This window comes from Papilio xuthus, unplaced genomic scaffold, assembly GCF_000836235.2.
Source record: "Papilio xuthus unplaced genomic scaffold, Pxut_1.1 DF826945.1, whole genome shotgun sequence".
NCBI classification, from domain to species: Eukaryota; Metazoa; Arthropoda; class Insecta; order Lepidoptera; family Papilionidae; genus Papilio; species Papilio xuthus.
Window position 1 is genome coordinate 7,755,468 of NW_013531704.1, and position 17,924 is coordinate 7,773,391.

Genomic DNA, 17,924 nt, shown 5'->3' on the forward strand with positions numbered 1-17,924 from the left:
TTACTTAAGCGATTTCTGGTTTCTGCTTGCTCTTTTTCCACCATAAACTTTACAGTTATCAAAAAAAAAACTATTTATTGTTCTTGTCTCTGTTTTTTTTTAAGATAATGAAAGGGATGACTAATTGCTTAGACCCTAGAGTAACAAATACATGTCAAAGCTTACAAACTTATTCAGTAATCCCAAGTGACTATCTCTAGATCGCTTAATAAAGTGAAACTCAGAATATATATTCGGGAGCCCCTTTGCAACTAATCCGTCCAAGAACGGTCTATCTGCATGTTAATTGATGCTCATACGTTCACCTCGACGCCGCGCTAAGTTAGGCAACCGTAACTTAGTTAACTTATATGTATGTACGTAGATAGCTTACGAGCATCTAAGATTAATCACTGGGCCACTTCATTCGGTTAATTACATATTAAGTTGTGTGTACAAACTTGATTGTTGCTATACAAGATAAGTAAATATTTGTGAAGGCTCAGTACCAATTATGCAATAGGTTCGATTTAAACTTTATGTAAAGGATTAGTGTGTAATTTTTTAATTGCCTTGGATATAACAATATGAGGTGACTTTTGAGCACTTGATTGGTGGCTCAGAGACTAAGCACTTGACTTGTACTCTGCAGGTTCTGGATTCAAATCCAGTTACAAGTGTTTTTCGATTTACATATGTCCATTTATCCGACGTTCTAACGGTGAAGGAAAACAGCGTGACGGAACCTGCACTGAGCCAGTCTGATTGACTATGGTCTAGACACTCCTATCTTAGAGTAGACTCTGAGTCTCTCAGTGGAGACGTATAGTGAGATGATGATAAAGAGTTATTATATATATTTTTATCTCACGTTTAAAAATGAATTTCCATTTATGGAATATTTTTTCATTGTTGATGATATGTATTTATTTAAATTGTTCTTTTTGATGGATTCGCGTGGATGTTCGCGTGTGAAATAGCTACCTATTCATATAGATTTATGATATATGGATGGAGCTAAACTAAAAGAGTAGGAGAGGAGAAAAAGTTACCTTTCTTACCTTAAAGTGGTATTTATTTTATGTGTTACTAATGTTTAACTCAGGTACTTTGTTTTAAGCAATTTTCTAGCTTAATTAACATTTTTATTATTTACATCTGAAATATTTTATAAAATGAATTTATTATTATACTAGCTGTCACCCGCAACTTTCTCCGCGCGGTATTAAAAAAAGCCTTGTTGTTTGTTCGTTGAGCAGTTCCGGATATACCTTCCATTCATCCATTAATGCAACCATCTAAAGATTCGCATTTATAATATTAGTAAGATTTAAATTTATAGTCGCTACTACAGCTTTGTATCGCGTATAATCATAGAAACTTTCGTCTGATACTGAAACAGACTTGGTCTCATTTTACAGACAAATACAGAAGTTTCTTATGTATCTGTACATTTAAGTTAAAATACAAAACAAAGCTTTGAATCTAAGTAAACAGAGCTGTACAAACTTCTTCCATCAGCAAGTTGGTATAAGTTCGCATAAGTTGCTATCACATACAATAATAACATTTGATACGTTACATTACAAACTTTTCCTCTTTATATTTAGTATTAAAATAAACTTTCTAATACTATAAATGCAAATGCTCGGATGGATGTTTGTTTGAAGGTATCTCTTGAACGGTTGTATAGATCTCGATGAAAATTGACACAGACATAGAATGTAGTCTGGAAAATCAAATAGACTACTAATTAAGTACTTTAAATACATCGCGGTTGGTAATGCTATATGGAAATACTTTTCACACAGTTTACAATTCTTTTAACTTAATTTTGAATACTTTTTTACTTAAAAAAATATTTTACCTCGAAGTATTTAGTAAAAGTGATAATACTATTTATTTAAACAAGTTAACTAATAGTCTTAACAAACTTGTTGAAACTTTAATAACACCTGAAACAAGCAAAGTAGCGCTCTAATAAATCCAACACTTTTTTGAAGCTTAAATGCTTAACTAAGTTAATCTACTTATGTATATTTAAACACTGAACGAAGCAATTAATTAAACTAATTTATATCACTCTAAAGTAAACGGAAATTATTTTAAAATGTTAAAAAGTTCTATTACCATACTCATCCCCTTAAGGTGAATATACACTAGAGCGTTTACACGAGCATTTATATGTAACTAGTTATCGGCTGCGAATCCATCCGCGCTGAATTCAATAAAAAAAAAATGAATAACCTATGTGTTCTTCTAGACTATGTTCTACATTAGTGCAAAATTTCATCAAGATCGGTTGAGCCGTTCCGGACATACCTTCAAACATCCATCCATCAAAACATTTGCATTTATAATATTAGTAGGATGTAACATTTAATGTGACACAGTCTCCAAAGCACGTGTTGTTCGTGAAATGGTGATACACTAGAACATAATTAAGCGGCTTGTTGTTCTGTTACAAGTAAATGCTCTAGTCTATACTCACCTTTAAGCGTTGAATTAAATAAAAACTTACTTCTAGTTTATGAAAGAGAATATTTTGTTTTTGACTTTGCCATGTCTTGTAGTTTTTAATGTATTTTATTTTGGTTAACACGACGTTTAGCTATCAGAATCCATTTCACAAATTAGTCCTAAAAATGTTGTTTATAGTATTGACGTATTCAAACCTCTGGGAGTAATTACTTCCAGTGCTGTGATGCGCTTAATCGGTTATTAGGTGCAGTCGCAGTTGACATATGACAAGCTTAATATGGCAAGCTTCGTTAGTTTATGGTTCCTTCTGGCTATAATACAAATGGATATTGTCAATGGTCTAATAAAATAATTAGGGTACTTCATGACTTGAGTTTACCGCGACATACATTTACTAGCTGTGGCCGTGACTCTGGTCGCACGGTAAAAAAGTTAGTTAGTATACTGTGTGTTCTTCCAGATTATGTTGTACATCTATTGCAAATTTTATTGGGATATATGCAGCTGTGCTGGAGATACCTTGTCACAAACATCATCATCATCAGCTCACTATACGTCCCCACCGAGGGGCTCGGAGCCTGCCCTAGGTTAAGGGTGATAAGGCCATAGTCAAACATGCTGACCAAGTGCGGGTTGGTTGACTTCACACATATCTCTGAATTTCTTCGCAGATATGTGCAGGTTGCATCAAGATGTTTTCCTTCACCGTAACAAACATCAAGCCATCCAAACATTTGCACTTATAATATTTTTAAGTTACTTTTAACAGAAATATAGGAAAATTATATAAATTTTAAGACAAAAGGCAAATGTTACAAAAAGATTCGTTTTTTATTAAAAGGTAAATTTATGTTATTACATAGAAAAATTTACAAAATGAATCGAATACGACGTTTATGAAAAGAACGAATGTAAAACAAACTTAGCGCGAGCTATTCCATGTATTTCTCAGTTGGCAAATTCTTTCTACGTCTCATAATAAAGTGGGATTCCCGCGGGAATTCCGGAGACCGTTCGAGTTTATTTTGTGGTTTATTAGACCACGTACCATTCCCATTGATACACTGAAGCAGGGATAAAATGTTGAAGAAACTATTTTTGTTATCTTTTATTTAAATATATTTCGCTTCTTCGTGATTTAACAGAGGAAAAGAAGAATATTATTTCTCAATATTCAAGAGCTCATTTAAATAAAAGGCAACCAAAAAATACACGAATGCTTAATTAATTTGAAAAAAAAATCTAAAACAAAAAACATGGTCAAGTACATATATACTTTATAGAACAAGCATTTTGTGAAGTGACGTTCTTGGATACAATGTAAAATGTAATATCATTGCAAATCTATGTATGTATGTATGTATGAATGCGTCTGTTGACCCCGGGAGCTGCAATTTCGATTTATATGCAATAACATCTCGACAGCTGAAGGCAAAATCTCCGAATCGTAAATCCACGTACGCGCGATATCATTTGCTATGAAATTGATAACCACTTTGAAATCGAAACAAGATTTTTAACATTTTAAATTCATTATAGTATTGCGGAAATTCTGATCAAGAAAGGAAATGTAAGTAGTTTCTCGTGGTTTTTTGTACATAAATTGATTAGTATCAAATACTTTCTTAAAAAATTATTAAGATACGAGTATAATATGCGAAAAAATCCCATCGTACGTGAAAAGAAGGTGAAAAGAAATAGATGGAAGTGTTATTAACAATTTTAAAAACTAATAGGAGCCAAAGAAAATAAAAAAGCAAAATAACTCAACGTAAACATTATTTTTCTATTGGCTAAGATATTTACATTATAGTCAAAATAAAAAAAAATCTTTAACATTTGTTGTACCATTGTATTATCTTTCCAACGCAGTATCGTAGCTATAAACTAAGAAATAAAACTAGATCAGACCAAATCCGTCCCTGGGGAATCATATTTTATCGGTCGAGAAATAACTCCTTGAACCGAAATAAATCGTTCAACATAATCCTGACGTATCACAAAACTATGTAACACAAAGATACTATTAAAAAGTTTTGTTTTGATAAATTCTATAAATAATCAAAAAGTTTTTCATAAAACACTTTGAACGCTTTATTTACAAAAACTTCTAACTGAAATAAAAAGGCTTTCTTTCAAAGGCATTTTTCCTATCTTATACTTAACCAAAACCTTACCTTTATAGAAGTTTCTAAAGAATAAAGTTTAATTCTATATTTTTAATAGAAAAATATGGCAAACAAGCAAGTGGCCAATTCAATTCGCAAATTGGCTTGCTTGTTTCGATTGGCTTTTTCTTAAAATGCAAATATCTATGGGCAACAATTGGGTTTACAATGTTTCGCTTTGGATCACAGTGAAAGAGAAGCAACTACCAAAACTTCCATTTCTCAAATACATCAAAAGACTTCTCAGCATCTTAAAAATCCTTTTCCGAACTGTTAATAAAAGTGTATTAAATACTTGTACGTTAATCTGTGTAGATCAAACAGTAACGCCGGCAAGTTAATCTATAAGATATTACTTTTGCAGTTGTTGTGGAGCGAAACTTTTTAATTGGATAAACTTAACCTCTTCATCTTTCAAAACATTATATGTTGAGAATATTTAATATATATTTTTAGACAGTATTAGTTAGAATCATTTGACGTGCTTTCGTTACAAAATCCAGTGTCAGAATGAATAGTGAGGGGACAGTGGCCTAGAGAGGAACACCCAGCAGAAAAGCTGAGTGAAACCTTATCCAATCAGCATTGCAACACTCTTTGTAAATATTTCCTGTTTCTTATTAATTTTATGTTTTATGTGTAATTTCTTTATAATTATTTTTGTGCTGTTTTTGCTTATTTTGTTGTGATATCGAAAGGATTAAATTTTATTTTTTTTTAATATAAACGTCGACATTATAGTAAGACTAGTGTTGTGCCAGTACACCGGCACAGTGTCGGATTTTCTTCCTAACAATATATTCATTTTACTAACCGTTTATTTTACTTCTTTTTTAAATTCACCATATCATCGCTAATCTTGCATTAGCATAGTTAACAACTAGTTTGAAAGTTAAATAAAAGTATAATTAAAGACACTCCCACTGGAAGATTTCTAGCATCCTATAACTTTACCAAAAGTTCTTCTAACTACAACATTCTGGAATCTAGGAAGTATTAACATCAAGCTTCGTTGGAAATGCTTGAATTATTTGGAAGATAGAAATGCTAAGCTTAATCAATATTGAACGTATGAAGTTGACGATTGTTAACGAGAGTTTCCATTGCCGAAACAAGTAAATGAAACATGTTTTATATAACTATAAAAAACCGTAGTAATATTGATTATAACCATGCACATACAAAACTGTGTACAATATGTTTAAAATGTCATAAATTTTCATACAAAAGTAAGAATATAATAACCGATATAATCGATAGTACGACGTTATCACAATCATACTAGTCATATTATAAAATGACAAAAAATTGCTTAAAATTTTACACATCTTACAAATATTATAAATGCGAATGTTTAGATGGATGTTTGTTAGAATGTATCTCCCGAACGGCTTAACGGATCTCGATGAAATTTGGCATAGATATAAAACATAGTCTGATAGAACAGATAGGCAACTAATGAAATTTATTTTTAATTCCACGCGGACGGAATCGCGGGTGACAGCTAGTATATACATAAATCTTCAGTTACTAGATATTTTCTTTCTACTGAATAAAGTACGAATAATCTCAGATATGCGAATGTGAGAGAAATATTTCTATATTGAGAAAAGACCGCTTATGAAAAGAGCAAATGTTACGACCACGTCGCCTACTTTAACATGTATATTTGAGTAACGGAATATTTTTCTTATATTGTCATGGAATAAACTATATTGTGTATACAACTACTCGATTATTGTATTTTAAACTGTTCTTTGTATCTCCTATTTGATTATCGCTTTATAATACAACTAACTCATAAATGTATCCGCACGGAATTAACAAAAAACATACAATATGACACTAGCATACAATAGCGTCGTATCTTTATAAAGATCGAAGAAATTAAAAAAAACAATTCCTCGCCTTCTCCTCGAACAAAACGGAGTTATATTTAATTTGTAACGTGTTTCGATTATAATTAACGATAACAAAATATTCTTGACAAATTGCTATTTAACTTTAATAAAGAATTTATCAACATTTTAATTATATTGACTAAGTTCAAATGTATATTTACTCCAACAAAAGTTCTTTCATGTTTTTTGTAGATTCCTTTTCAATTTACTTATTTTTATTGCGTCGTTGTCACTTCCTCAATCGTCATTCTTTACGCATCTTATTTGAAACTTAATTTACTTTGATGAATAGAAGATTCCGTTTGTGTATCGAGTTATTTTGTTACTAAACTTTCATAATGTAGAGACGATATTATTTCGAAATCATTATATATTAAACTCACTTTCTTGTTAGTAGCATATTACGTAGTTTTTTTATAAAATGATAATAGCGGAACAACAGCCAATATGCATTTATTTCAGTATTAAAATATTTAAATAAAACTGTATGCAAATTTATATTAAAATTCCAACTAACTCTATTCACGAATACGGTTCATTCTTAACACTTCCCTCGCAAAGCTCTTCTCTAATTTTCAGCTTTATTTTTCTTAAACTAAGCAAAGGTTCTCAGTGGCCAGTATGCCATCTCTTAGACAGACTGTTTATTCTTTGTCCACCAAAGAGTACGTAATACTGCACTAAAGAGGTTCATGTAAAGATAAAAAACAATATACAGTGGATTAATATAATATTCATGTTTGTGTTTATAACGGTGGCTTATTAATATTTATGTTAAATATTTTATAATATTTATGGAGTTGCTAGCGTTCATAGGAAATTTAGAAACCGACCTACATGCGCTATGATCCAGAACCAATTAGAGCTTAAAATGTGACAGCTCGGTCGAAGAAATCACAATCCCACAGATTATTAACAACTAAACGTGAGCCACAGTATAAAAATAATAACCTACTAATATTTAAAATAAAAAAATATATTATTCTCTTTTTAAAGGACTATAAAATATAACGCTATACAAAACCGTCCACTTTTAAATTCACTTTGATGTCCTGAAGTGCTTCTAAATGAACTTAATTGCTCTTCAGTCATTTCGTTTCGTGTCAATATTACGATACCAAATATTTTTTTTATTTAGTAGAGTGCTTTGAAGATTAACTTTTCATAATGTACTTTGTTTTATTTCTTACTTATTATTTTCTTTTAGGACACCTTCGGGTGACATTTGGTAATGTTAAATTAATTAAAATGATTAAAACTAAATAGGATTAGAATTGAATCACAAATAGCATTTTTCTTACAAATTTACAATCTCACTAATATTACCAATGCGCAATTTTAGATGGATGGATGTTTGTTAGAAGGTATCTCCGAAACGGCACAACGGATCTTGATGAAATTTCGCACTAATATAGAACATAGTCTGGAAGAACACTTAAGCTACTAATTAAGTTTTTTTTTAATTTTGTGCGGTCGGATTCTTGCAACAAATAGTTTAAGATAAAATAGAATAACATTTTCTCTTAATGTTTGCTTTGAATAATTTTAACAAACGACTACAATACGTTGTTTAAAATAATCGCTATTTTAATTAAATGCTTCTCAAGGTCATTAAGTGATAATTTATTACATCTGCCTTCGTTAGTTCTGCTTAAAATTACTTTTAATAAGATTTAAATTGTTTCTTTCTTAATATAATTTCAATTAACATTTCATCTAGAATTCTTAAGATTAATTGGGGCATATTTCTTGCTATAACGAATAGCCTTTTCAGCCTTAGAAGGCGACTTTTGAATATGTTTGTTTTTATCGTCGTGTATTTCCACTGTCGATAGAACTACACAAATTATATAGTCATCTCTTTTTAATCTCATAGTAAAAAACTAGATAAATATGTGTTTGTTTATGTATGGCTAACTTTTATAATTAGTAGATGAGTTAAGGCCTTTCTAGGCTTCGTATTATGTCATTATCATCATGCCCTTATTCCTAAGGAGAGCACAGTATGTACTACTCCTCCATACATCTCTATCAAATGTCACCTGAATCTACCGCTTTCTTACGCATATCCTCTTTTACATGCTTCCTATCGTTTTAACTATCGTAGAGGTATTTAAATAAATATAAAAAATATTAAAGCTGTATCAAAAAAGAAAATTATTAAAAATGTTGTCCTTTTACCATAAAAAAACTTCTTTAAATAAGCTAACTTTAACTTCTTTTACGATTAAAGCCGAAACATGTAATTTTAAATAAAAACTTTTCGAGTATTTAACAATCTTTTACTTTTCGCGAAAGCTGGCGACAAAGTTCCGCAGTAAAAAGTTTTAGTATTCAATTGTTCGATAACTTACGTTGTTACTTTTTATTTTTCGTTGTATTCCAATTTTAAAATTCTAGAATGTTATTGTTTCAAAACAAGTGATTCTTTATACAAATGCAAAATGATCTAACCTCAATTGAATTATTTTTTGCATTATCTTTTTTTATATTATAAGGTAGCAAGCGAGCAAGCGGACAATTCGCTATATTTAAAATAAATTCACCGAAATAGCGTATTCATATCCTTATAAGAAAACGGCAGGAAGGGTGGTAGAGAGGAGAGGTTAAAATGTACGTGGAATTGCTTCCAGTTGTCGCCTGTCTTCCGCGTAGTCGTGGTATTGCACAGAGCAAGCTGATCTATTCTTGAATATTAATTTATATATATATAAGTATATTGGAAATTATTAATAACTTTCTCTTCTCAAAATATAACTAGAAACTTTCGCCACAATCGAAATTTTCAACTCGACAAATATTTATTAGAAACTTTCACACTGTCATTGTATCACATGAACATGTCATACGAAGTGACCGGTCAAAATTAATTGACAAAGGGTTCCTAAATTCTATAAGCCGTCCCTTTATGTCACACACAGGACGAAGCGGGTGTTTTGTATTGTGAGACCCGTTTTTTATTAAATTAGAGGGTTTCCATCTGAATAATTTCATTCATTGTTTAAAGGGTTTTCGGCTGTCTATCAACCTACTTAATGTAGCTTTAAAAAAAAAGATATGTCGATGGTTATTATCACACGTATATTTGTTTAAAAATCTAGAAATATAACGAGAAGGGCTTTAATAAGATATCAAATGTATTCATTATTTTGTCAATTTCTTTATTATTTTATACAAAAAAATATACGTAATTTTAAGTATAAGGGGGAGGAGGTAGTCTAAATTTCATTTCATATCTCCAGAGTCTTCCCTCTGATGTATTTTAAGGTCAAAAAGTTGGTAAAACAACACGTAATTAATGTATACAACATTATAAGATTTAAGGTTAATTTATTTCTAAGTTACAACTTCAAGTTGTGCCAAATTACTTAAACGTAATTAAGAATTCATAGCGAAGTTTATCATTTGTCTCCATCAATGTCGCAAACTTGTTGTTCCGCAGACAAATTGAATGTCTATGAGTAAATCAATTTATTGAATAACAATACTAAACCAAAGTTAACTTAAGTATAAACTTTATACTTAAATATTCATATGATACTTTCTGTTTTTTTTATATGATAAGGTGGCAAACGAGCGAGCGGCCACCTGAAATCGCTGATATAGCGAAGTCACCGTTGCCCATAGATATACGCAATTGCATATGCGTTGCCTAACTTTATTCAACAGGGAAGAGGATGCACAGAAAGAAAAAAAAATCCCTTTCCATGCATCCTCTCATCCGGAATGTCCACTTCCACTTCCCATCCTTTACTTGTAAGAAAAAAGGGAAGGGAAAGAGGACTAAATTAGGAATCCGGGACGCACACTCATCAGACGAAACGCGGAATTGCTTCCACTTCATGCCTGTCTTCTGTGTGGTCGTGGCATTTCACTGGGCGAACCGGGCCAATTCGTGCGAAGATGTTAAAGCGGGCTCTACCACTGTTACTGTGTTTTTTATCAGTATTTTGAGCAAACAGATAACACTTGACTACCATTTTATAGCTATAATTTTAATAGTAATAATCAATATTTATCTAGATTGCGCTAAGACGGTCACCGTGGTATATTTAATTTATTTAAAGCTGATTTATCGTTGGTTTCTGAGGTTTAATTATTTTTATAAAGCACGTCGTCATCCCTGTCATTTATCTTTGACAAAACAGAGATAAGTATATATTTTAAACGGGGATTTTGTTCTCAGAAAGCCACGGTTAGTATTGTAAAGACATTCGATAGTAAAAGCTACTGTTTAAGATCGATTTTCGTTCAGGAATCTAATAAGGTAGGCTTTATATCGAATTGTAAGCGGCGTAACCTTTAAAAGCATTTTACGAGTATGCCGAAGGAACGACTAGGAACTTTATAGCTGCTGAATTATTGTTCAATAGACCAAATTTTTCTCGTTTTCAAAGGTCATTGACCACTTAACTATCGAGAATTTTATGAATTGTATAAAATCTTCTTTAGAAACACACTATACCTAATATAAGTTGACAATGGTAAAAATCGTAAGACATTAGATATATATTTCCTTTAATATTCATGCCAAATTAAATAAACAATTATTTCTAGTCTAAATGCTTGATCAAGTTTGTAGTTGAATACCTTCATTGTGTTTCTATTTATTTTCTACATCACATTTTCAAAATACAAACTTTTATCGTCACACATAATGAAGTTTGCGACCATTTAAATGCATGAATTTTCTTAAACAAAGTTACTTGATAGTTTTGCTTGAACAATTTTCTCAGTTAGCTCTGATCTAGACAACAAATAGTGGTTGTTAGAAACTTTAAGTCGACAACTTTGCAATATATTGCAAAAGAGCCGCTCTGCTGTTCCGTTACCGTTTAACTCTTAAGCTCGTTTTCAACCCACCGCAATCTTTATAACATCGACGACAAATTGACAAAGTTTATTGAGAATTGTAATATATAAAACTTTTAATACTTATTTATTTTAAAATCTCTCTGTTTTCCAGCTCTTTAGAATAAAAGAAAGAAAAAAATTATTGTTATAATTGATAAATACCTAATACCAATGGAGAGCAAGTTAAACTCACTATGATCTTGGTATTCAAAAGCCAAGGATGTAGATTCAATTACCATGTCTATATTTTTTGGAAAACAAACATAAGTTCTAGTCAAAGTTTTAGAAATCTACTCACATATTACTACTACTTAAGTCTAGGTTTATAAATAAACTAGCGGACCCGACAGACGTTGTCCTGTCTACACTTCTTTAATTTGAATATATTAATATGAAGTTAAAAATTGAAAATTGTGAATCTAAACCATTCCCAGATCCCCTTGAACACACTCAAAATATTTCATCAAAATCGGTCCAGTCGTTTGAGAGAAGTTCAGTGACATACACACTCACACAAGAATTATATATGTAAAGATATACCCATTTGAATATAATTTTCTCCTCGTTCTATAAGACTTTAGTTCTATAATTTACTAAATGTCGCCAACGACTCTGTCCATGCAGCCGTTCTAAAGATACCTTCAAACAAACATCCATCCATCCATCCAAATATTCGCAATAATATTAGTATGATCATATTTACGATTTAATATAAGTAATATATTTCTTTATTGCAGAGTGCCAACTCCGCGTGGCTCTGTGTCAAGCAGCAGCACAGTAAGTGCAGGCTCGAGGCTCGCGCGCCTGCTGACACAGGGCGTGCGAGGAGCCCCTGAAGAGGTCGCCGCCGATGCCCCAAGAAGGTTAAGCTGGGAGAGGTACGTGCTCATTTCAAATTTATTCACATGTGTCTTAATCATTAGTAAATAAAGTATATTCCGGATACGTAAACTTAGCCTAAACTTAGCTTAACTTATTATAGTTTTCAAATAGATAAAACACTTCACAAAAATACGTTTTACAAAAATGTACTTTTTTCCAAAAGAGTAACTTTTTGAATTCAAAACAAACACACAAATAAAGATTACTGTTTTGGCGTACACTTAAACCATCACAGTTTTTGTAGTTTTATGTTTCCGCTGCAAAATCTGAAGAGTTTTTTAATTTCCCTTCGAAACAAAGCCGTATTTGCACTAAAAGCTCTAAGCTGTAGCTTCTACACTTTCCCGCTACGAGCGTCTACGCCGTAGCAAATGGACAACGATTTATCTGTAAAGATGTGTATATTTGCTACAAACATTTATTTTCCTTTGAAAATGCCGTTGTGACTGAGTGCACTGTAAACCACACTATATGTTACTACGATATTTTCTTTTGTTTGTTCCAATGTAGTCTCTACTCCACATGTTCGTCTATGTATTTGAACAACTGTACTATAAATTTATATATTATATTTTATTTATACCTGATTTCTATCAATGTTTCAAGATTATTGTTATTAAGTAGGAAGATTAAAGGTTACTAAATATCAACACTTTGAGCTGAAGTTGCTATATGAATATACGTTAACTTCAGTGTAATTTGATTAATATTTCATAAGAGGAAGTGTTGTTTTACAAGCTTTAAGCTACCAAATAACTCATCCAGGCTAACTTGTGGTGAACTTTTGAAACTTGTTCAAAAGCAATTCCTTTGAAGGAAACCCGAGTCACAAGTTATAAAGTATCTACATCTTTTCTCTAACCCCGTATTAATAACACGGAGCTAGAGGAAAGATAACAAGTCACTAAAACTTCACTGAATCCAAATTTAATAATTATGTTAAATCTCATAATTGATTACAATAGCGAAATTAAAAAAAATACATATTCCTTCACACTTTATATATAAAAATGTACCACGTAAAACTTGCAGTGCTTTGCATATTTTTTTTAACATTATTATCTTCGTAGCACTGTAGCTAGAGTTACGGACGTAGCAGAGCTTTACACCAAACAATTACTCACTTCCCTTTGAGTGTGTCGTTTGAACAAAGTTCATCTATGTTTGGTTGTGTATGGTTACTTTTATTAGTATACCTTTGCACGTTTACTAACGAAATAGTTGTCATAACATATGTTGATTGCACACGTAAACTTTGTAAATTAAATCTTTGGATACTTTATGAAATATCCATAGTCAAAATTGTTTTATTAAAGCAACTGATTACCGAGATTCATATGACGGATTTCTTACTAATATTATAAATGCGAATTATAAGGCTTATATGTAGAACATAGTCTGGAAGATAAAATAGACAACTAATGTTTTCTTTTCCGCACGGACGGAGTCACGGGCGACAGGTGGTATTTCATGAAAATATTGATAACTACGTTCTATAAAGATAAACAATTGAATAGGAATAACGCACTAACTCTATATTTATTGTTGAAAACATTTCGTTATTTTTATCTTAGAAAATTGTACGAATTCTAGAAGCTACGTCACATAGGATTCTGTAGAGTAAATGCGTTAAATCGACACTACTAAAGATTTCCCGTCACGCCTGCCGCCAGCAGATCGAGACTTCTAATTAAATGTACGCCTTCAAATTAAGATTAAAGGCATTGAAGCTTTATTAATTTTACTGACCCACTTTATATATTTCACTGCATAAATATAAATAAATTTTATATCTCTTAGTAAATTGAGATAATTTTTATTGATATGGTGCAATGCATTGCGTTATAAAGATTCAATTAATATTTCTCCTGCATCAATAGTTAATATTATAATTAATTTATAGTTATTATCATAAAAAGAAAATTGAAAAATGTAAAGGTAGATACCGACTTTTTTACCTTTAAATAAATAAATACATTTTATAGTGATGTTTAAACAATCCAAACCGAAAAAAACATTAGTTGCGTGTTTAAATAACTGGAATAATATAAACGCGACGTGCTTGTTAATTCAGGCGCAATGTTTAGTAACAGCTTGAAGCTTGAATAATCAACGAACACCTGAAACTTCCTCGTCGTACCTTGTTGTATCTTGAGAACGGATTTACATAATCATCACACTAAAACTTTGAGTCGTTTCCTTCGTTTGTTAGCTCCAGTTTGTGGTCTTTTAAATTTAAGACTACTAGCGTCGTGACTTCGTACGGAGGCATTAGTTAACTAAATATATTGTAGGCAATTCATATATATCTTTTAACTCAGGTCAAGTAGTTCCTGCAAAATCATTTACGTAATTATAGAGATCCCCGTTGACAGCGATTCTTGAATAAAATACGCCTACGACTATGGTTTGTATATATTTTTTTATATCATAAGGTGGCAAACGAGCGAGCGGTCAACTAAAATCGCTGAAATAGCGAAGTAAGAAAAATATTTTCCCTTTCCATGGATCCTCTCAACCGGAAACTCCACTTACATTTCCCATCCTTTCCTTATAAGAAAAAGGGTGGGAAAGAGGACTAAATTAGGCCTCCGGGATGCACACTCGTCAGACGAAACGCGGAATTGCTTCCACTTCACGCCTGTCTTTTGTATGGTCGTGGTATTTCACCGGGCGAGCCGGGACAATTCATGCGAAGATGTTAAAGCGGGCTCTACCACTGTTAAACAATTATTATATACATTTTTCAGCCTCATGTAAAACGTGCACCTTCTTTAAAAGTATTACTTATAGATGGAATAAGAAAACATATAAAAGATAACAACTTAAAACAAAAAATATAATTCTTAATTTGATTAAGTTAAAGTCTCCAAAAACTCAGTGAAAGACTTACGAAGTAAATATTGATTCGAATTTCATATTGGTACAAATGATAAGACATCTAGGGATTCGGGTTTTGCCTACTAATAAATTCCTTCAGAGTAAAGATGAGTAAGTAAATTCTGTAGTTTACACTTACCTCATGTTTGTCATCCCTTTCAGACGTGTGGCGAATAAGTTCAAATATGGAATATTCATCACTTTGATAAATGTGTCACTATGTTATCTACCGTGGGTTTCTGAGACCGACATTTCTGGATAAAACATATCGTCATCTCTTACCAAACCCGCGGTTGGTGTTTTACTATGTGATGTTAATAAAAAATAATTAATTAAAAAATACAAAAATACCGACTGACTGTACCGTGATAATACTGAATATCAATCTTAGAAAACACTAGTAGTTGTCCGTGATTTTATTCGTGCTTAAGTTTGGCGCCATACAATGCAAACAAGCAGTTAACAGTTACCTTTCCTCTTTATAATATTAGTATAAGTTAAAAATACAGATAATCGCAATACACTTTATGGTCTTAAAGTACTCAGAAAATGTTAATTTTTTAACGCAACAATCACCATATTCTCAATAATAAAAACTTCTTACCGACCCTTTGCTATATAAGGTCAAATTTGCCGAAAAAGGTTTGATATGAAAAGGAACAAAGTAGAAAAATATTTTTTTCTTATTTCAAACTATCGATTCTTCATATTATCCTTATACACCCCACTATTATGTTTGAATAATATTTTTGTGAAAGATTTTATCTACTAATGGATTCCTAGACAATAATATTTACTAAAACTGAAATAAAATTTTACCATATTTATTCACGGATATAATTGATGTTATCTTACGAGAGAACGGTAAACCGTTTAAACGAAGTTATCGGAATGCAAGAAGAAATCGTATAATAAATACGAATGTTTAGATGGATGGATGGATGTTACTTTGAAGGTATTTCCAGAACGGCTTGACAGATCACGATGAAATTTGACACACATATAGAACATAGTCTGGAAGAACACATAAGCTGATATAAAAACGGCTAAACACTCACATATATTCGACCGGTGGCGGAACCGAATAGTTTCGAGCCTATCGTTCACGCCCGCGTCCGCGAAATAATACTAGTAACACTCATCCTGATGAAGGGCCCCCGATGGGCTCGAAACTAGTCGGTGCCGCCACCGGACAAATATACGTGAGTGTTTAGCCGTTTTTATATCAGTTTAGTATAATGTCTCACGAAAGTTTGAATGATTTAACACATGAGCTACTATTTTTTTTAAAACTCCGCGAGAACGGAGATGCGGGCGACATCTATTTAGAAATAAAGAAAGAATCGAGACTAAAAATGTAAATAAAATTTTAAATTCCAAACCAAGTCGTATTTAATCGCGATATTGTTTTGCGACATTACTACTTAGTGTTTACTTGATATAATATTTCTTTATTCCGTCAGTTCAGTGGTGGGTCATTTAAATGCAAATCACGTTCGTTACCCGCGCTGCCTCACTGCCATGTCTTGAATAAATTACTTACTAAACTCTTACACTATGCCATGTCATGAACCTTCTATATTAATTAAACTATATCTATATTTATTTTTATTTATTTATTTCATGTAACAGTAGGTAACACATATTAGAAAAAATATTACGTCGGTAAATATACGACGTGTGCACGTACTCAGTGTCGCACTATCGGGCAGTCAGGCTTGTCGCTAAGGCCTCTTAGTATGGTGTTGGAGCTATCCCGCACTCTGCGTAAAAGCGAAGCTATCCGTTTGCGCATATTAAAGAAAATAAATCTAAAAACTGTTCATATGCTTTTTCGTTTACCAGTTTTCAGTTAAAAATACAATTATCCAAGTGTTGCCTTAAATCTTACTAATATAAATGCGAATCTTTGGATGGATGGTTGTTTATTTGAAGGTATCTCCAGAACGGCTCAACGGATCTCGATCAAATTTCTTATACGTATGGAACATAGTCTGAAAGATCATGTTGGCTACTAATTACGTTTTTCTTTAATTCCGCGCAGACGGAGTCGCGGGCGACAGCTAGTATACATATAAGATTAGCATAAATAGTGAGCTTTTTTATAAAGCTTAAGGAAACAATTTTGTTTTATAACTTTCACCTGCAAGATAAAGTTACCTAAGATAAAAACATGTTTTACATAAAATAAAGTATTAATACATACAAAATGGAATAAAATAGTTCGGAACGTAATTGGTTTCCAACAGCGAGGCTTGCACGATGCGTGTCACAGGTGTGGACAACAACGCTCTTGTCGAATTATCCGCTCGTACGAACCGAACTAATAATATTTACAGAAAAACTTACACACCTTGTTTTACGAACAGAGGGTCTATCACGAATAGTTGCGAAATTTTCGTAACGTTAACGACAAAATATCTTAAAATTTGTACGAGATTTGTCAATGGAACTTATATCCCATTTCAGACTTTACAAATCTACGTTACGAATTCTTGCTCGCAAATTTTTGTGTTCCGTGGAAGTAACAAAATTCATGTATTAATCATGTCTATTAATTATTACTATGATAAGCAATTTCGTATTATTCTAAAACATTTAAATAACGTATATTTTGATTAAGTTCGATTGAGTGCCTCTATGATTCCGGGAAAAATATGAATCGAATCTAACACTTTAAATTCGGTAAATCCGTTTGGGTTACAGACCTTCACTGTGGTACAACATTCCAGCAAAAAATAGCATGTCATTGGTACAAAAAAGGAAATACAATTAAATT

General features: G+C 31.9%; 1 protein-coding gene across 1 annotated transcript in view; it reads left to right on the forward strand.

The window, feature by feature from the left end:
* The window catches only part of wake (ankyrin repeat and fibronectin type III domain containing protein wide awake), a 97,736-nt gene that overhangs the window by 22,235 nt on the left and 57,577 nt on the right, over positions 1 to 17,924 (forward strand). Inside the window, exon 4 of the mRNA XM_013316455.1 lies at positions 12,121 to 12,261. Within this exon, the coding sequence (XP_013171909.1) occupies positions 12,121 to 12,261 (141 nt within the window). The remainder of the gene's footprint in view (positions 1 to 12,120; positions 12,262 to 17,924) is intronic.